Source organism: Zingiber officinale, chromosome 5A (assembly GCF_018446385.1).
Source record: "Zingiber officinale cultivar Zhangliang chromosome 5A, Zo_v1.1, whole genome shotgun sequence".
NCBI classification, from domain to species: Eukaryota; Viridiplantae; Streptophyta; class Magnoliopsida; order Zingiberales; family Zingiberaceae; genus Zingiber; species Zingiber officinale.
In genome coordinates, this window is record NC_055994.1 from 102,531,319 (window position 1) to 102,553,244 (window position 21,926).

The window sequence follows — 21,926 nt, forward strand, 5'->3', positions numbered from 1 at the left end:
GAGCTTTCTTTCAAGTCAATGCTGTCCTCCCGACAAGATCACTAGCAAAATGGTGCAAACGCAAACGAAATGAGTTAAAAATACGTAGCCGTAGCTCCTTATCTTTCACATTCACTCTGCCGGAGATGAAGACAGGAAACCGAGTCCTCCGTTCTCCACCAACGCAACAGATACCGGTTTTCCACGGGCTCCACCAAATTTAACCAATTAAAACACGAGTACGACGTGGGTGGAGGCGATGCTAGTCTCATTAAGATAGAAATCCAATTTCAAGTCCTAAAATTCAATAATACGAATAAATCTCCACCGCTCGTTTTCTTCATTTTCCTTTTTTTTATTATTCTTTTTGATCGAGAGACGAACATAAAAGCCGTTCTCGGCGTCTGCTGATCGTAGCGCCCCGATTCTGATCGAGCTCGCGCGACCGGAGCCCCAGGTTTTTAAATCTCGACTTTTCCGCCCTTCTCGAACGCGAACCCTAACCGGAAAAATCCTGCTTCGGTCTGGTGTGGCGGTGCCTGGCGATCGACGCTGGGGCGCACAATGAAGGGCCTCTTCAAGCCCAAGCCGCGGACTCCGGCCGATATCGTGCGGCACACACGGGAACTCCTCGTTTACATCGACCTCAACGCGAATTCCAGGGACCCCAAGCGTGAGGAGAAGGTTAGCGGTTCCAAGGGGATCGGCTTGTTTTATCTTATTGCTCAGTACTGAACTCGAACTTGAGCACTTCGTTTCCTTCGTCTAGCAATTAGACTTGATATATGTTCTCGATACGAAAAATCAACATTCAATTCAGGATATTCTAATTTAAGTCGGATTCCACGTAATGGTCCTTTTTGTTGGTTAACTGAAAGTGCGTAAATCAGTTGAGCCGCTTGGTTATATCGGATAGCACAAATCCATTTCAGTCTAGTATTCAATCATGTTTCTTTTGGACAATCGTTCACTTATATTGGCATTTAGTTAGTTACAAGCTGGAATTTACTTGTCCACCTCTGTCTCGGTGCTGCCATTTCTACAAGATTTCAAGTTTGGGCACGTGCAAAATGGTAGTGCTGCTCATTTGGTGCAGCACACAAGGTGTCTTTGATCCATGTTGCAGAGTACTGTTAGATGCAGTATCTTATCCGGTCTCATGTGGTGTGTATGCACATTCTGCAAATTTAGATTTCCTGGAATAGATGGGCAATAGTTATAGAACTCTTTGCTATCTCCTGTGACAGTTATATACCTATTGTGAATTATGATCAGAATAGGTATGCTGCTTGTTCTTGAAGTATGTCTTTGTCTCTGCCAATTCTGATTTAAGTTTTTTGTTTGAAGTATACTGTCATCTTGATGCCTGTTTCAGTTGAACCAAATAGCCCTGCCTAACTCACTTTTCCTTCATATCAACATAACCAAAAGGTTGATTTTATATAGAGAACTCAATATTTTACTGCACATTGGAGATGCATGATATCTAGTGAGATATTTTTATCGAAGCAAATTTGTTTTTTTATGCCATAAACTCATTGTGGCATTCATTATCTTTGCTTTCAGGTGGCCTTTGGATTAGCGTTGGATAGTTACACTGACAACAGACAATGTAGTACAAAGAGAATGCTAAGACTAATGTATGAAGTTATTAGAAAAATATAAAATACTATTATCTAGAAGCATTTGTACATAATTACAGTAGATGATAGAATGAGAAAAAGTGAAGTGAGATGACATGGATTGTTCAAAGGTGACTAATATGTTCTACAACTATGATGAATTGGGTCTATTAGTATTGGAAGTGTAAAGAGTGGAGATTGATCTAAGAAAACTCTAACTAATGTAAGAAAAAGTGATTTATTTGATCTGAATATTACTTGTGTTATAGTCTTGCATGAAGAGTGCCAATGTCAATCCCTAGATTGAACAAACAAAGTTGAAAGTTGCATTAGACCTAGACAATCAATGTTAAAAAATCTTATAAATCTATGGACATGAATTTTTAACTAGATCTTGGAGGGATAAGATCCATGTAACTAACCCCAAAGACAAATATGGAATGGTGATGTATATTGTCTTGCGTAGAGTTCAATGAAGGGAGGATAGTGTCCATGAAGCCAGCCCCAAATATTTGCCACTAACACACTTATGATGGTGATTAATTTCTTTAGCTGAGTTGCAAAGATCGGTCTTTCATTATTATTATTATTATCATTATTTCTTATAATTTTATAAGTCTTCTATTTCAAATTCAGAAATTTTGCAATCTTTTACTTTTGACCTTTTGAGGATCACACTATTAGCCAATGCAAACCAGTTGTGAGATTATGTGGAGTTCTTTTTGCAAGCATGATCATTTCTATCTTTGGTATCTAAACTACACTAGAAAGTCTTATTTACCTTGTTTGGCCTTCTTTCTTTTGATATACAATACTTATATAAGGTTCAAGTTTTAAGTAGTGCTATCAATTTTCAATTATGTTAAAGCTTTTTATCAGTCTAGGGGAAAAAATTCTCATGTTATTATCAAACAAAAAAATGCAATATATTAGTTTATAACCATGGTTCCACATCATAAATTTTGTAGTGGCATTTACCTTAATAGTTGGTGCTTTTCCTCTTGTTAATTAAAGTTAGTGGCTGGTATAATTTGATTGCTTTGAGTAAGATAACATTATTGCCACTGGTCATGCAGTTAAAACAAAATTTTTAGTAGATGCCAAGCATTTAAATTTCATTATATGTCGGACAACATACATCCATTGTCATATGGAACACATCAACACAACTAATAGAGGCGAGGGAGAGTTGTGATCATCTTCCTTAGTTTTGTGAGTCACCACCGGAGTCACAATGGGAAGCATGATGCTGAAATGAGGAGGAGAGCAAGTGTATTCCTCAGTTATAGAAGCTGCCACCAGAGCCGTGGGACCTTCCGCCTTCTTTTGTAAGACTAGTGGCATTGTGAGTTCTGTGAGGTATGATTTAGTTGCCATGTCATCTGTGGAATTCCTCCATTTCTTCTTCTTCGTCTAGACTCTCCTCCTCCTCCTCCTGATTGGTGCCGAGCAACACTACCTCGATACGTTGTTGACACTATCGCTACATTTAGTTGATGTGCTTTTACACATGGTTTAAAATTTTGAGTCATATCGGAATTTTGATTTATGATCCAAACGATATAGTTTCTGTACCGTATCGTGCCGTGGGAATATAGTTTTGGTATTTTTTAAATATAAAATAAATTAATTTAAAATATTTTTTTTAATTTAAATATTAAAAAAATTAAAATACATAGTAATAATAATAATATTTTTTAAAAGGAAAAAATATTGAATCATGGAGTCTCTTGACCCCGTAGAGGTCACCGCAGTGCTGGTGTTGGCCGGCAGATGGAACAATAAATTTCGTTCGTTTCGCTCAGCGTGGTACGAAATTTAAACCATATATACATGCTATGTGGTAAAGTAATTACAATGTATCACGACAAGATTATCTTGGACTAGTGCTGTATTAATATCTTAACTTGCCTGATGTCAATGACAATTACATGAGATAGAAAACCAATTAATCACCAGAACTATTAAAAGATTTTTGTATCTTTTTATTCTATTTCAAATCAGTTTACATGCCCTGTATTTAAAGATATACAAAGGAATTAAAAAAGGAAATAGCTAATTACAATTAATTAACTTTCCTAAAAGCTATATATTTATACGGCTTGAATCTTCCTAAGACCATGCTAATATCATGACTAATTGATTTTATTTTCAACACTTTCCAACACTTCCCCTCAAGCTGGTTTGAAGATATCTTCCATAGTCAGCTTGTCAATCAAATACTTGAATTGTTTTGATGACAATCCTTTAGTGAGTATATTTGCAACTTGTTCAGTAGTTGGAATGTAGGGCATATAAATCAGACCATTATCTAATTTTTCCTTGATGAAGTGCTTGTCAATCTCAACATGCTTCGTTCTGTCATAAAGAATTGGATTGTGTGCAATGGAGATGATTGCTTTATTGTCGCAGTATACTTTCATAGACAATGAATATGAAACTCCCAATTCTTCCAATAATCTCTTGATCCATATTGTCTCACAAACACCAAGAGCAAGAGCTCGAAACTCAGTCTCAACACTACTTCTAGCCACCACATGTTGCTTCTTGCTACGCCATGTAACCAAATTACCCCCAACAAATGTACAATAGCCCGAAGTTGATCTTCTATCAGTGACATTTCCAGCTCAATCTGCATCGGTGTAAGCTTCGACTTGAAGATGCCCATGTTTTCTAAACAATAAACCTTTTCCTGGAGTTCCCTTCAAATACCTTAAAATTCCATAAGCTGCATTGAAGTGTGTTGGACCTGAAGAGTGCATAAACTGACTTACAACGCTAACTGCAAAAGCTATATCAGGACGAGTATGCGAACGGTAGATAAACCTCCCAACTAGTTGTTCGTACTTATCTCTTCTACAAACTTGTTCAGGTTTGGCTCGTTGGAACTTAATATTAGACTTCATGGGCGTCTCAGCTGCCCTACAACCTAGTATACCTATTTCCTTGAGAAGGTCCAGAACATATTTCCTTTGTGTAACAAATATACCGTCTTTGGATCATGCAAACTCCATACCAAGGAAGTATTTCAATACTTCTAGTTCCTTGATCTTGAATTCATTGGCAAGCACTTCTTTTAATCTTGTAAGTTCAATATGATCATCTCCCGTTAAGATTATGTCATCCATGTAGACGATCAGGATGGTAATCGTCCCTCCTTTAGAGCGTCTGAAAAACATGGTGTGATCCGCTTCACTTTGGCAATAACCTTGACTTTTAACAGTCTTCCTAAATCGCTCAAACTAAGATCTTGGTGACTGCTTAAGTCCATAAAGAGATTTTTTTAAGCAACATACTTTATTTCTACCATATTTTTCCTTGAATCCCGGTGGCAACTCCATGAACACTTCCTCTTCTAAGTCTTCATTTAGGAAGGCATTCTTTACCTTTAATTAAGACCAATCAAAATGTACTGCCAGAGAGATAAGAACTCGGATTGAATTTATTTTTACAACTTGGCGCAAAAGTTTCGTGTCTGTGTAAATCCCTTAGCTACGAGTCACTTAATGGTAAACACCTATTTGCATCCCACTGTAAGTCAACAACCTTCCAAGTGTCATTTCTCCAAACAATATTCATCTCTTCTAGTACTGCTAACTTCCAATTCGGGTGATCCAGAGATTCTTGGATGTTTCTTGGCCCAAACAGGTGAGTAATATTTGAGACAAAGGCCCTATAATTGTTGGAAAGCTTATGATACAACAAATATTTGACAATAGGATGACTAGTACAGGTTCGAACACCTTTCCTAATGGCAATAGGTATATTATTGTGAAGCATGGTTGCTAGAATAGAGAATTACTTATAGAATTTTGAGTGTCCAATTGACCTGACTCCGGAAGTGATGATAAACTTTTTAGGGATAGTTGTATGATCCTCACCCTTTTGACGAAAACGTTTCCTACTAAAAACACAAAACTTAGGCAAAAAGATTAGGAATCTTTGATAGTATTTCTCCCCCGTCTGTAAATTCTCTACATTTGACACCAATAAACTAGGGGTTTCTTTATTTTCATTAGTTAAAACTTGTGTCTCTTGGTTTATTTCAGAATTTTGGTTGAATTATGGAAAAAACACATTCGGCATAGGTACATATGAGTGCCAAAATTGATCTTCACTCTTTTCTATCTTCCCCGGAAGATCATTTTGTTTAAAGAAGGGTTTTTTATTTTTTTCCCAAAAAAAATGTCATCCATCCTAACTATTTTTTTTTTGTATTGGGATTCAAACATTTGTATCTTTTTTATTAGGAGCATAATCAAGAAAAATGCACTTTTCTGCCCTAGGATCAAGCTTTGAATGCAAGTGATTTGGTATATGGACAAAAACAGTACAACTAAATACCTTTAATGGCAAATCAGAAATGATATTTTTCACACTCTGCAGAGCTATAATATAATTTAAGATACGTGTTGACATCCTATTAATTAGATAACTTGCTATTAGAACTGCATCCCCCCAAAGATACTTTGGAACATGAATAGAAAACATTATTGCTCGGGCAACTTCAAGTAAATGTCAGTTTTTTCTTTCATCTAGTCTATTTTGTTGAGGAGTAATACGACAAGTGGATTGGTGTTCAATGCCTTTCCCTTTTAAAAAGGTCCCCAGACATTCGTTAAAGTATTCAGTACACATTATCAATTCGAAGAATGCTTATTTTGGTTTGAAATTGATTTTCAACTATAGTGTGGAAATCTTTGAATAATTTTTCAACTTTAGATTTTTCACTCATCAAATAAATCCAACAAAGTTGAGTATGCTCGCCAATAAAAGTGACAAACCATGTTTTTTCCAGTTGAAGTAGTAATTTTTAGATGGACCCCAAACATCACTATGAATCAAATAAAATGGTCTTGATGCACGATAAGGCCTTGACTTATATGAAACTCGATGACTTTTTGATAGATGACAAACATCACAATTCAAGGAATTGCAATCCAACTTCTTAAATAAATTAGGAAACAAATGTTTTAAATACGGAAAACTAGGATGCCCTAGTCTATGATGCCAGAGCATAATTTTTAAACAAACAGAAGTAGAATTAGAACTACCACTTAAGCCATGAGCTTGTTCATTGCACGAAGAGTTGTCATCAAAATAGAAGAGGCCTCCTAACATCCTAGCACGGCCAATCATCATTCACGGTGGGAGTCAAAGAATACGACACGACAATTAGAATCTTTCGACAACTTACTAACAGATAAAAGATTGCAAGAAAGTTTAGGAACATGAAGGACGGAATTCAGTTCAATTTTTTCTAAAATTTTGACTGAACATGCCCCTGTAATAGGTGAAAAACTCCCATATGCAATTCTAACTTTTCTATGGCCAGAAGAAGGAAAATAAGATTCAAATAAATGGGACAGATTTGTCATATGATCTAATGTCAATGATCTAAGGTGTGGAATTGATGGTGCTGGATAGGGTTTTGGAAGTATTACCTGATTGTGCAAGAGAACCACTAGGAATACCAGTGGTGGATTATATTTAAGTAGCTTCTAGAGTTGATCCACCTACTCTTTGGTGAAGAAACTGGCCTCGACTTCATTTTCTAAAGGAGTCCCAGAGCTATTTTTGTCACCAGGTTTGCTGCCCTTCAAATTTATTAGTTTTCCATGAAGTTTCCCACAAGTATCTTGAGTATGGGTTGGTTTTTTATGGTGTAATCACACTAAACTCGAGGTTTTCCTTCAATTTTCCACTGACTACTGTTTGATCGAGCAGCGTTAGCATCAACAATAGTCAATGCTGAGCTTTCAAGGGATCCACAGTCCCCTTTTTGCCCAGCATGACATTTCGGCGACTTTCCTCACCGTATTTTAGAAAATACCTCTCCAATGGATGGAAGGGGTTGTCTTCCAATTATTCTACCCTTACTTCATCAAATTCAACATTCAATCCTGCCAAAAATTTATAAATCTTGTTCTTCTCCACCATCTTTCGATGATAAATGTAATTGTCAGTACTTTTCCATTCATAATCATCAATAAACGATCCAAGTCCTGCCATAGGCCTTTCAGGATATTAAAGTATCTCGTCACACTATCTCCCCCTTGTCGAATCTCTCCAAAATGCAACAGCAACTCATAAACTTGTGACTGGCTGCCAAGATCAGAATACATCTGACAAATATTATCCCAAAGCTCTTTGGTAGTGGGGTAGCACATGTAGTTGGCACTAATGTCTTCCTCCATAGAATTGACCAACCAAACCATTATCATGGAATTCTCTGCATCCCATGTTGCAAAGGCTGGACCTGTTTTTGCAGGTTTCACTAGTGAGATATCCAATTTTTCCCCTCTTGGATGTACATCCTAACTGATTGAGACTACCTTAAAAAATTATCTTCATTGAGTCGAATTGTGGTGATTTGAACATGATGAGATTCAACATAGGAATTCTTGGTTTCAGAAGTCACAATAGGAGAGGAATTGAGAATTTTAGACATAGTGAAAGAAAGAAAAGAAATCAACTGCTAAGGTTTAAAAAAAAAGACGAAAAGTGGCTTTGATACCAAAAAGATTGTTGCATCTTTTTATTCTATTTCAAATCAGTTTACATGCCCATTATTTAAAGATATACAAAGGAACTAAAAAAGGAAATAGCTAATTACAATTAATTAACTTTCCTAAAAGCTACATATTTGTTCAACTTGAATATTCTTAAGATCATGCCAATATCTTGACTGATTGATTTTATTTTCAACGCTTTCTAACACTATTGCTATGCATTTTAATATATTTATCTACAGTCCATGACTTTTAATGCATATGTAAAACATGGTGCTACATGGATCATGTTGATCTTTTCAAATAATTTACTTGTCATTTCATCAAACATTCAGTCTAGCATTCTACCTTTTGCAAGCTAATCTGTGATTTATTGTTCTGCAGATGTTAGAATTATGTAAAAATATACGGGAGTTGAAATTTGTTCTCTATGGTAATAGTGAATCAGAGCCAGTTGTTGAAGCTTGTACAAAGTTGACTCAAGAGTTCTTCCGACAGAACACCTTGCGACTATTAATAATTTGTCTTCCAAAATTGAACTTAGAAGTAATTTGCTACTTAAATGTTCCTATTTTCAGAATGATTAATATTTCCATAGATTTGAGTTTTTTTTAAAGGTTTCATACATATCTATGATTTTTTCCAATCTTCTTGATTAAGAGTTATTTACTGATTTGAAGCTAAAATTTGGTTCATGTCATTTTAAAGGCCAAAAAAGATGCTACTCAAGTTGTGGCAAATTTGCAAAGGCAACAGGTTCAATCAAGGTTAATTGCTTCTGATTATTTGGAAGCCAACAAAGATCTTTTGGACATTTTAATTTCTGGGTGAGATTTTGATTTATTGCGATTGCCAAAAAAATAAAAAACCATTCTGTGGATGTTCAATTGATTGCTTTTGTTGTAATTTCTCTTTTCTAAAATACAGTCGACATGTTCAAGCGAATTTCTGTTTTAGTATTTTATTGTCCCTCTAGGAATTTGGTTGATCACACTGATAGCATATTAGTGTTTTTATATTTGTGTAAATGAAGAAGATTTAGTAGTAACCTTTAATATACATGTATACTGCTTTAAAGTGATTGTTAAGGCCAGAGTTCAATTGTGGTGATTCCATTTTGGATGCTGACTCATATTGAAGTATAATACTTGGTCTGTCCCATTGATTTCTTCAAGTAAAGAAAAACAAAACAACAAGATCATCAACAATTAACTGGTTAAGAAGTTGTCTAATTGATATCATTGAGTCTAATCTTCAAATAACCAAATGTTGTATGTCACAGAAGCTGTTATTAATTAACTATATTCTTATGTACTAGTTGATAATTGTAATCATGATTAGTAATTTTTTTTGTATATATTCTTATGTATGGCTGGGATTTGTGATTTACAAATGATGTCCTGTTACTAATTTCAACTACTTTATGTATAAACCTTGAAGCTCATTCTGAACACAACAAAGAATGATTTGAAAAATATTTTTAAATTTGGACTACCCATTTATTAAATTGGTAGGCCATATTCAGCTCATTAAAAGATGATGGTAGCAATGAGCGTGTTCATATATCGTCACTTTCATTGAACTACACACTCACGGTTCAAGATTTCTTAGTTTTAGTTGTTCATTAATGTTACATCAACTATGCTATGTGAATTATGACAACTTTGACTTTGGCCATATCAAACTTAGGACTTTGCTAATATTGTATTTATTATTTTTGTATACAGCAAAGTTTCATAGGTTAATTGGATAATTCTCATCTGCAGTTATGAAAACATGGACATTGCGTTGCATTATGGGGCTATGCTAAGAGAATGTATTCGACATCAAAGTGTAGCTAGGTACTTTCTGATTTTCAATGAGAAGGAATTTTGTCTCTCTTTTAATAATGTATCTGTGGCTGCCATTATCTATGTCTATATTAGTGTTCAAGATTATGACATCGACAGTGTAAGGAAAGCTTCTTGTTGTCTTCATGTGGATTGATAGTGGCTGCTTTATTTTTCCTTGATAGATTGCTCTTTGCTCTTGGCCTCTTGGTAAGGGTCTTGATATATTTCTAATAATCTAACACCAAATTAATAAAAGAGTTAGTTTCTGTTCTGCCACAAATTAACTTGGATCAGGGAATCAGTTACGGGATAGGATTTCTTTTGAGAATCAACTGACCTTTTAGGTAAATTCAATGCTCCTCCACTTGAAGAATTGTTGGGAGAAAAAGATAATTAAGGTTTACAATATGGTTTGAAATCTTATATTATTGGTGGCATGGTTGAATCATACCATCCTAGTTAATTACCAAAACACAATGCTGATCAGTATGACTAATGAATGTGCCATAGTTGTGTCATGATTGATGCTATTGGAAGTGGCTCAAGTGTTATATGAATGTTGGGCAAGAGTACAATTGTTCAAGGGACCTCATCATGAGGTTGCATTGATATCTTTCCTTCCATGACTCTAAGACATACTATAGGCAGCAAAAGGTGAAACTATCACCTCGGCGCCCCTCTAGGATGGCCTCCCACCGTCTGGAAGGAAAGTAAATCACGGAAGGCTTTACCCAGCAATAACAGCGCATGCAAGGAGGGGTTGAGGTAACTAGCGGGGCATCCCGCACCCGCTGGGAATCGATCTCAGACCTATGGGCAGCAACACTTTTGCATGAACCAACCATGCCAGCTCGTGGGGGTGACTCTAAGACATACTATAGACATTATTGTTGATGATCTTAGACTAGGCTACTAAACAAACTACAATAGATATACCTATACAAAGGAGACGAAGAAATCCATCTGACATAAAGCACATTGGGCTTTTCACTTCAGTCAAATTCCACTTAATCTATCAAATAATATATTCTTTATAGTATGGTCACTATGGTGTCTAACATCAAAAAAAATCTAGCTTGGTATCTCACCTGCAATTTCATTTGAAATTTGTTGGTTGGTATAAACAAATAGGAGAGATCAAACCATGGATGTTGCACAAGAAACAATTGAGCTGTGTAGGGTTATATTGATGCGTGATAGCTAGACAAGATCAGTGTAGATGTAAATCAAGTTTCTTCATTAATACAACCTAAAGGTAATATCTACAAATTTATTGTTGTAATTGTAGAATATTGCAATACTAATTATACACAAAGTTTAATGGATAGTGTAATGCGAGAAATAGATGTAAAACACAATTGTTAGCAACAACAACACTAACTTCAAAAACATTGGAGAGCTATGGAGATAGAACATCCAATATTGTTTTGGATATCATGTGCAACAGACTTATTTATCTAATGATGGTGACAAACTCATACTTCTGCAGAAGATTGTGAAAAAGGGTTGATCATTAACTAAATTCCTAGCAACCATCACTTCGTTAATGAATTAATGAGGAAAGTTAATGGGAGATCCTATGACTTGGAGCCACCACTGAAAAAGTTGGATTAAAACTATATTCACTTTAAATAAATGGGAAACTTCTTTGTACACTGGAATTGCGAGTGGAGCCACAATGGCACTATAATCCTTATACATTTTTGTCCACATGAACAAAGGTATAATAGGCAATGTTTATCACTTATTTTGAAACAAGGAGACGATGAAATGATATATGCTCTTTCACTATTTTATACGTTATTGTCTTAATCCAACATAGCAATATTGATATGACTTATCTACTAATGGTGAGATCTTGTGGCTTTTAAAGAAGTAATATCAAGACTCGAGCCAAATAGAGAATTTGCTATTGAGGCGTCTATTATTTCAAGGGACATTCAATACCTTTGGACATTTTTTTATGGTGTATTGCAAATATAAATATGATGCAAAGTGAATATAAATATTTACGAATGTGGTACACTATTCTAAAAGACTATTGTAGATTTGTACATTACTTTATCTTAAAAGTTACAATTGAATGGCAGGTATAATATGGAGGATTTTAAATGGATTATAGTGCAGATTTCACATTTAATGCTTGCAAGTTGCTACGAGAAAAATTAATTCACTTTCTCGTTCATTCATATAAACGTGAGAAATCATCTCCTTTATTGCCTTTGGAGAAGATTGTCTATGTTCACTATACATACGTATTGTGAGTGATAATCAAAGAGAAGAGAGAACAAAGATTAAAAGATGTAGATCCTTTCATATTGGCTTTGTCCAAATGAGGATAACTCAATGATGAATTAATTGAGTGATATCAAAGCTAAAGTTTATTACTTGATGATGAGGGATATCCACCATTACCTCTCAAATTTTTTTACTTAGTAAATTGAAGATATGTAATCCAAAGGATTTGCTTATGATGAAGATGACGATGCATCTTTCAAGTGAAAATTTATATTATCTAGATCTCTACTTAGATATTTGCAAACATTTGAACATTGAGCACGATCAATGGTCACAGACAAAAGGAAATATAAAACTCCTATACTAGCTAGCTAGCACATAGAAAGAAATTAATTTTACAAAAACTAGCTCACACAAAAAAGTGCAAAGTCGTGATTAAGAATAATCCTCCTAATGTAATCAATGAGCAAAAAACTTGATAATAGTGAAGAAACTTTAATACCTTTTATTATTATAATCTGACAAGAAGCATGATACTGATGTTGATAGCAATTCAACTAATGACAGAGGTGTTGACAACGGACACCATGTATTGGTGATATATTTCTTCAACTCCAACACCTAAACCACCTTTACTATGGACATCTGAATAGGATTACATAAATGATATATAGGATAATGGCCGTAACACTAGATTCATTAAGCACCATTGTTAATAGATTTGGAATATAGGCAACAAAAAATCAAGCTCATGACTATTGGGATACTTAAAAAGAGTACTTGAGATTGATGCTGATCAAAGGTTCATTATATTCTTAGCCTTCTCCTATTGTATTAATGAATTATACGGTGATTCATCACATCAAAGCTTTGGAGAACTATTTGTATCCCAATTATGTACCTATATGTGCTTTATTTCTAGTTGCAATAGATCAAGTCCAACTTCCAATGATATAACTTCTATTACATCACATGAGAGCTTTGGGGCTGTCTATATCCAAATGTACCTATACGTTAGTTTTAGTTGTGCTAATTTAAGTCGATCTTTGTTGGTTAAATATTGACGGATATGTAGAGAAGCATGCTTTAATATCATAAATCATGATAGTAGTGTTATAATAGGGTATTGGAAAATTATTGGGTGGATCTCACTTACATGTAAAAAAATTGATGCTCCCGCAAGATGCACAATACTCTTTGTGGTATTAATAAGGTGTGGTTGTTAGTTGAGATAGTTATATTTTTTTAACTCATTGCACTAAAATTTTATCTAATTGCATAAGCTTTTATTTGGAGGTAATAAGCCTAGTGGAAAAATATTATTAGATTAAAAAAGATTAAATTTCTCTAGGCATATTTTTAAGGATGTCGAGTGTTGGGATGACTTAGTACTGAAACCTTCCCATTTTAGCCATATATTAAAACTACAATATGGAACGATACTTTGAACCTTGATGTCATATGGATGTCGATTGGGCAAGGATGCCCATGGATAGGCAATTCACATTGCTTTATTGCGTTCTCTTAAGCAAAATTTGATATCTTGAGAAAAGAAAAAAAAATGGTGTGGGGAGGTCAAGTGAAAACCAAAATATAGAACAATTCTCTCATCGAGTCACCGTATGTGAGCTTGTCTTTGTTACTGAGGTCGGTCATGATCTAGTGAATCTAATAATAAAATTGTTTTCTGACAATCAAGCTTATGCACTTTGCCTCATGTGATTGTTTGATGAGGGACTACATATACAGTGATTGTTCATCACTTTTGCATGGGAAAAGATGCAATACAAGGCGATCATCACTTTGTTTAAAACTCCAGCAATAGGTTGGCAAATTAAAGTCCTTGAGAGGTCATTGCATACATTTCTACAAGTTGGGTTTTTTCGTTATCTTTGAATAAGTGTAGGGCCTTAAGTGTAAATATATAAGTCCTTGAGAGGTCACACATACATTTCTACAAGTTGAGTTTTTTTCATTATCTTTGAGTAAGTGTAGGGTCTTAAGTGTAAATATGTAGATACTAGTTCTAAATATACAACTTTTACAAGTGCAAATGCAAAATCACAATAAAAGTAATACATATATATTTGGTAGAGGAGTATACTTAAGGATTAACCAGAATAATTTCTCACGACAGTATTTTTTAAATCGATAAGAATGATATACACCATTTTTTCTGATGCTATGTTGATTCTGTCCATCATATGACTTTTAAGTCATATGCATGCTTCTGATCTGTTGATTTGACATTGAAGGTTTATTCAAATCTGTATAATTATTTGAAAGTGTATAAATTTTGTTATCGATCCATTTGCAGGTATATTCTTGAGTCTGAACACATGCAGAAATTCTTTGATTATATTGAAATTCCAAATTTTGACATTGCATCAGATGTCACTATCACTTTTAAGGTCAACCTGTGCTTTTAAGCAACTATTTTATTCCATTTAAATGCTATTTTAGTTTACTGGTTATTCAGTGTTTCCTCTTTGTATTGCAGACAAAGTGCTTTAAATCTGAACCTTTATTCTTAAAAATTCTATTACTTTGTATAAATAAAATGTACAGCCTTCTTAATATAAGTAGCGCAATCCCACAACAGTTAGTAAGAATAAGTTACTGAATTTTCACATATTATTCAAAAAAAATTTAGCCGTTCTTATTGTACACTAATGAGTTACTTAAATTAAGCTATTCTTATTCTACATTGATTTGTTATGTACCAAAGAGTCAAGATCCAAAGCTAATTCATAACTGCAATTCAGGAACTTTTAACACGGCATAAATCAACTGTAGCCGAATTTTTATCCAAGAATTATGATTGGGTAAGTAATTACTGTTTTCATGTGCTACCTGCTGCAACTTTATATTGTTCTAAGTTCTAACAATCTAGGAAACTGAGGTTATTTTATTGGGCCTAATTTCTTGGTCATTCTTGTGAACAAGCACATTGATCACAATACATATTGGCTACCCTTGTCTTCCTTCAATGATTTCTCATTTGGTCAATTTACTTGGTGCTTGGGCAAGTAAGTTTTAGGTACTTTATAGTTGATTAGATTTTTCAATCACTTCTTATCTCTGGAAATCTATTTTTACACTTCTATGAACTTAAATTATATATAACCATCATTTACTTTATTGTTGCCATCTGCAAATTGACTTTGATATGTTGTCATTTGAAGTAGATATCAGCTTGACTATAATCTATTGTTAATAATCTAAATAATTATACCTAAAGGGTCTCTTGAAACAAGTTTTTTAAGGTTTATCATCCTGTGAATTTATCATAATCTATCTATAGAAATTCTATATGTACATCTTATCTAGATCAATAGGTTTAGGAACAAAATGTCAGATAGGGCTGACTTTGTGCTAAAACATCACAGATTCTCTGCATGGGCTAACTGCAGTGTTTTTTTTTTAAAAAAAAACAAAAAAAAAAAACAGCTTTGACGCGTGTCACCAAATGTTTGGCTTAAACTTGTGCCTCAGTATCAATTACTAGGATCCACATTAACAGCTTAGCGATAAACTATATTCGGATCCTAGCTAGGTTGTAATCATAACTTCTGTTGACTACATTCTTCTAATAATGAATCTTATACTAAAAGCAAATAATCATAGTCATAAGATCTTGAAGCTTTAGTTGTTGAAATCTAAATGATGCACTTTGATTGTTGGAGGTTTCTAATTTTTCCAACTACCTGGACAGTTTTTTACAGAATTCAATTCAAGGTTGCTGTCATCCCCTAATTATGTCACAAGAAGGCAAGCTATCAAGGTATTGCGTGTTGGAATTCATTATCTTTTAGACAACATAATTATGCTATGTTTGATTCATGGATTGGAATTGATAGGGATAACATAGTCATTCTTAGGGATATGGGGAATAGAATAGGAATATTTGTTTCTTTGTTTGGTTTGTTGAATAGAACAAGTAGACCATTTTCATTCCTAGGAATGCTATGATTAATGGATGAGGAATAAGTTTCGACAATCATAAAATATCCCTCCAAATATAAACAAGTCACTTGGTCAAGCTTGCTGTATCCTTCTTTTGTAACTTGTTTGGCCCTCCCTGTCAACCTGGCTTGTTTGGCCAGTTAGCAAGCCCAATCTGTCCTACCTGCCCAGTTTGCATGGCGAGACTGATCTGCTAGGCCCAACAGATTTGCATGACTTGTCTTTCTTTCTTTCTTTCTTTCTTTAAGAAGCATGGCGAGGGGAAGGTACTGACCTGGCATTGCTTCTCTTGTTTTTAAGACATTGCCCAACTCACCTGACTTTCTTGGTCCAGTGATTGGTTCAGCCTAAATGGTACATTGGCCCTGCTGATCTGCTCGGGACACGAGGCTTACTCAATTTGTCTGAGTGACTTGTCCTGTGAGGCTCGTTAGGCTTATCCTACCCACCTCACTTGCTTGGTCCGCTCTATCCCCACTCGTTCAAATATGTATATTTCTTGGAGAGCTAAATATAGCAAATAAATTTTGTTGGAGGATGGAATAGAGTAGGAATATGTATTCCCTAGAAATTGAGTAGAAAATAACTATGAGGGATGATTAGGAAGTAATGACTCTGTGGGAATTGGTATTCCAAGTTTATTTTGGTAATAAAAAGGAATACTTATTCTATGGGAATTGATAGGGAAAAAGACTAACCTGTGAACCAAATTCTCCATTGTTGTTCTTACTGGCATAATCATTTGATATCTTGACTCCTAATTTATTTGCTAAAGTAGAAATGATGTATCCAATCCAATTATATATTAGTTAGTGCCAAAAGTATCTTTTATGTATCTACTAATTTGGTTTTCAGATTTTGGGAGACATGTTGTTAGACAGGTCAAATTCTGCTGTTATGGTCCGCTATGTTAGCTCAAAGGACAATCTTATGATTCTAATGAATCTTCTGAGGGTACGTATGCTTTCTTCTTTACTAAAAATGGAAACTGTTAGAATATTGTAACATAATAACTAAGGATATTATTGTAATTATGTTGTATATTCTTCTCTATATAAGTCAATAACTCCATGGTGTCTAACACATGACTTTCTTTTAACATGGTATTAGAGCCAAGTTAAAAGAAAACCCTAACTTCCTATTACTCTAATTTTCCCCGATTCTACCTCCACCGCCTCCCATCTTCGCGTCTCCCTCGCACCGGCGCCTGCACCTCGCGATCCTCGCTCTCTGGCGAAAGCGCATCTCCTTCGCTCGCCGGCGGCTCCACCTCTCTTTAAACCCATCTCCTTACCGACGCTGGCCGCCTCCTTCACTCTCTTGGCGGCGGATACCAGGCGAATCGAGCACCTGAGCTCGCTTTTTGTTCGTGACCTAGACCTCTACCATTGCTCCTCATCGTCAACGCCTGGCGCACTACCTTGCCTTCAACATCTCTTGCCGTACCTACCCTGACGTCGCGAGCACGTCCAGATCTTCATTTCTGACGCTGCGCATACTTCGCCGAGGGCCACAGAGGCAGTCGGAGCTTGGGGTCATAGGAGAGCAGCGCCCCTGCTTTCCTCGCCACCTCCATCGCCTTCAGGTGCGTTGATTTGCACGACTCTATGATCAAGCTTATAGATCCGTAGTGGAACACCGCAACGCCTTCCTCTGCCCGACACCGACTCTGCATCGCCTTTGCCATCCCTACCCATCCCGAAAGGGGTTTACAAAGGCTGGTGTGGATCGTCATCGGGGAGTTGCGACGTCGCCAAAGAGTCGGGCTGCTGCCCTCTTTCAAGCCGGCGTATCGCGAGCAGCAGTTGCTGCTGCCACAGTGTAGTGTGCCCTCCCTCGTCTGTGCGACTTCCGTCCTGCCTTATTCGTGCTGCTGGTGCCGCTCCTTCCAAACTAATGAATGGCTACATCCGGTGTCCCAAAGCCAGATATCTCAATTTTTATCAACCATATCACTGCACCCCTCTCTTCCGAGCAATTGGATGGTAAGAATTATGTCTCTTGGGCATCTCATATTGAGCTTTGGCTTGTTGGGCAGGGTTATGAGACACATCTCACTCAAACCGAAGATGTTCAAGTCGCCGATCGTCCTCCATGGAAGAAGGTTGACGCTCAATTGTGTTGTATTATCCAAGCCACCATCCATCCATCTCTTCAGAATGTCTTCTGTACTCACAAAACTTGCAAAGTTGTCTGGACACAAGCTCAACAACATCTTTTTAAACATTTCCAGACAAAGGACCTCGACAAACTCAAATATTTATTGGGGATAGAAGTAACAGTCTAAATAGGGGATCGTCATATCCCAAAGAAAGTATGCAATAGATATTCTGGAAGAAACAGGAATGTTAAACTCAAAGACAGTCGACAGCCCTATGGATCCTAATGTTAAGCTCTTGCCTAATCAGGGGGAGCCTCTTCTAGATCCTGAACGGTATAGGCGATTAATAGGGAAATTAAGCTACCTTACTGTTACTCGTCCGTATATCTCATATGCGGTAAGTGTAGGAAGTCAGTTTCTCAAATCTCCATGCAAAGAACATTGGGATGCTGTGACTCGCATTATTCGATATATCAGAAGCGCATCAGGAAAGAGTCTTTTGTATGTAGACAAAGGACATACTCGAGTCATAGGGTACTCTGATGCAGATTGGCAGGATCTCCCACTGATAAAAGGTCCACTTCTGGGTTTTGTATATTTGTCAGAGGTAACCTTGTTTTTTGGAAAAGAAAAAAGCAGAATGTTGTGGCAAGATCCAGTGCAGAGGCAAAGTATCGGGCTATGACCATAACTAGTCAAGAGCTTATATGGCTAAAACGGTTGCTTCAGGAACTTAGGTTTGGGGAGGTTACACAAATGTCACTTATATGTGACAACTAGACTACCATGCATATTGCCTTGAATCCAGTTTTTCATGAGAGGACAAAGCATATTGAAGTTAACTGTCACTTTGTTAGAGAGAAAGTCATATCAGGAGAAATATCTACTAGTTTTGTCAACTCACATGATCAACTAGCAGATATATTCACTAAATCACTGCGAATTTCTTGAATTGACTACATATGTAACAAGTTGAGTACATATGTTCTCCAGCTTGAAGGGGAGTGTTAAAATATTGTAACATAATAACTAGGGGTATTATTGTAATTATGCTGTATATCCTTCTCTATAGAAGTCAATAACTCCGTGGTGTCTAACATATGGTTTTCTCTTTAACAGAACCATATATATTACTATTTTACTTTTGTTGGTCTCAGATATGAAGGTTCTCAAATGTAATTCCTTATTGAAAATTCTAATGTTCTAAAATGTACTATGGAGAATTTTATATAGTAGTTGTATAAGCAAGGATTTAAAAATAGATATTGAGATATTATCAAACATTGATGCTGATTTATACAGTTTTTGTTCTTAATCTTTTTGAATTTCAGTGTTTCAGTATCTAACAAACGTGTAAACTTAATTGATTGCTATGTCCCATTCCCTGTGGCAATGGTGGTTGCTGTAATTGTTTGTTAATGATCATGGCCTGTATTTTTGTCTTTTGGCTTCGCTTGTCTTTGCCATGTGTGAACTTATTTTACGTGTGAACTTATTTGAACTTATTGCAATTTGATTGAATTTGTTTAGGTGTAAAGCTTAAGATGGAATGGGATTGGAAACTGAATGAAGATGACAACAGACTGAAAATGACCTTGTCTGTGTAGCTAGCTTGAAAACACAGAGGACAATACTATGTTTGTTTCTGGCCTCCCCTTATAATTCACACACACACACACACACACACCAATCAAAATATAATTAAAGCAATCCTCTTTTGTGGGAATATTGGTTCAACCAATGAGCTGCACTTGATGGCTCCAACTGTATCACAAAAGGGCGAGGTCTTTGGCTAACTTATTGTTGTTATTACGTTATTTGGGTTATCATCAATATTTTATCCTGATTCTTGCTTACCTTGTCTGGCTACTTATTCAATCTGAAATACCAATTTTAAATATGAATAAGGATCAGTCCAGATCCAAGTCTATATATTGCTTGACTCAAGCAGATTCTAGATCCCCTTTTTTCATGACGGTGTGAAAAGTCAATTCCTCAACACTGCATGCTCTAAAAAAATCCTAGAACATGCAGCACTTTTAAGTTCCTAAATAATCTAAATGCACAAATATCACCTACAACCAAAGCAAGGACAAGTATGACACAAGGTAATCTAGATAAATCGCCATTCTTGACATCATATTTATCAGTCCCTGACAATGAACCTAATAGCTCGGTTCAAGCTTTATAGCTGTGTGTAACATTCTTACTCCTTAGCTTTTGTGCTATTAGCTGGGTGCCCTTTTTCTTCTGCATTTAAATGCTAATGTTTGTATGAAATTCTATCGTGGATATACCATACTTGGTTGATGTTGCTCTAAGCATTCATCTTAATTCTTTCATTCCCGTAACAATCTATTCCGTTTCTATTGGGGTGGTTTTAAATCAAGACCAAACCTATGTTGAGGAGTTAATGGCTTCTCTTTCAGATTGTTTGTAATTGTAAAAATACACTAAACAGCAAATCGTATATATATTTGTGCTCTATATGCTGAAACTTCATCTGTACTAATCAATTTTCCAATCCAGGAATCAAGTAAGAATATCCAAATAGAGGCTTTCCATGTATTCAAGGTACAATCGTGTTCTTTCTGTTCATTTTTGCATGCCGTATTCAGTGAGTTCCCAAATATTCACTATGTATTTGTTTAAAATTTAGTTATTTGCTGCTAACCAAAACAAGCCACCTGAGATTACAAGCATATTATTCACTAACAAGGATAAACTTCTTCGGTTTTTTAGGGACTTCAAGTTAGACAAAGGTAAAGCCTTTACCTACTTTGCATAGCTCAAGTTTTTCATGTCTAACTTTAACACATACAAGAAGTATTACCAGAATGTTTTTCCCCACTTTTTGTTGGACCCAAAGACTCAACCTCAATTGATCTCTATTTGTCCATAGAGAATGAGCAATTTGAAGCAGACAAAGATCAAGTTGTCAGAGAGATACAAGCTCTGAAGAAGGAGAACTCATCTGAATGAAATTTGTGATCACACCATGACCAGTCTCCTATATCATTTGCACAGACCATCTATATAGGGGTATGGACAGGAGACGCTGACCTCTATGCATTTTATTAAGGTGGACAAAGATGTCATTAATATCATTTTTGACCAATAAATATCAGATATGGGAGAATGGGACTTGCTATTTGACCTCATGATTGCAGTCTTTTATGTAATCATGTGTTCTTGAGTCAATTTAGAGTAAATGGAAGTGATTATGCGTATTATTTCAGATTTCTGCTTGTTATATTACAGACGCAAACAAAGTTCAGATTGACTTTGAATGTACATAAATTGAGCGTCTGTGTTTAATTCATAAGCATGCTATTTTTATAAAAATAGATATGGAATATTTTTTATAATTATAAAAGCATTTTATTTGACAAGTTTGTATAATTTGTTTAGTTTGATGCGATTGATGTATCATGTTGACCGTACCAGTTGGACTTGTCCTATTTGATTGGTTTGTCTAATTTGACCCATTGGTCTTGTTCTTCTGATTTCATTAGCATGTCTAGCTTTTATTAACCTTGCTTGGGAATGAGTTAAAAATTAATACGTATTTACTCTGGGAAAAAAAAAAATCAAACTGACTTAAAATTTTAGATTTTTTCTTGTTTTAAGTCAAAATATATAGACTGCACGCACAGGACATCAGTCTGTTTTCTTT

General features: G+C 35.6%; 1 protein-coding gene across 3 annotated transcripts; it reads left to right on the forward strand.

Moving 5' to 3' along the window:
• The first annotated feature begins 354 nt into the window (after positions 1-354).
• On the forward strand, positions 355-21,642 carry LOC121981271 (putative MO25-like protein At5g47540). Of its 3 annotated transcripts, XM_042533711.1 has the most exons (12): positions 531-663; positions 1,546-1,619; positions 8,498-8,659; positions 8,822-8,940; positions 9,880-9,954; positions 14,501-14,594; positions 14,949-15,008; positions 15,899-15,967; positions 17,005-17,103; positions 20,780-20,824; positions 20,910-21,012; positions 21,153-21,642. In XM_042533711.1, exons 3-12 carry the CDS (start codon positions 8,498-8,500, stop codon positions 21,230-21,232), a joined length of 906 nt encoding a protein of 301 aa, XP_042389645.1. In that variant the 5' UTR covers positions 531-663; positions 1,546-1,619; the 3' UTR covers positions 21,233-21,642. The 3 variants fall into 3 exon arrangements, with proteins under 3 accessions (XP_042389643.1, XP_042389645.1, XP_042389644.1); XM_042533709.1 differs by lacking the exon at positions 1,546-1,619 and having other exon boundaries at positions 355-663; XM_042533710.1 differs by lacking the exons at positions 531-663; positions 1,546-1,619 and adding an exon at positions 675-1,143.
• The last annotated feature ends 284 nt before the right edge of the window (positions 21,643-21,926 follow it).

Coding starts and splice junctions, on each gene's coding strand:
- LOC121981271 (XM_042533709.1), top strand. CDS start 544: ATGAAGGGCCTCTTCAAGCCCAAGCCGCGGACTCCGGCCGATATCGTG. Junction 664..8,497: donor ACCCCAAGCGTGAGGAGAAG/GTTAGCGGTTCC, acceptor ATTGTTCTGCAG/ATGTTAGAATTATGTAAAAA. Junction 9,955..14,500: donor CGACATCAAAGTGTAGCTAG/GTACTTTCTGAT, acceptor ATCCATTTGCAG/GTATATTCTTGAGTCTGAAC.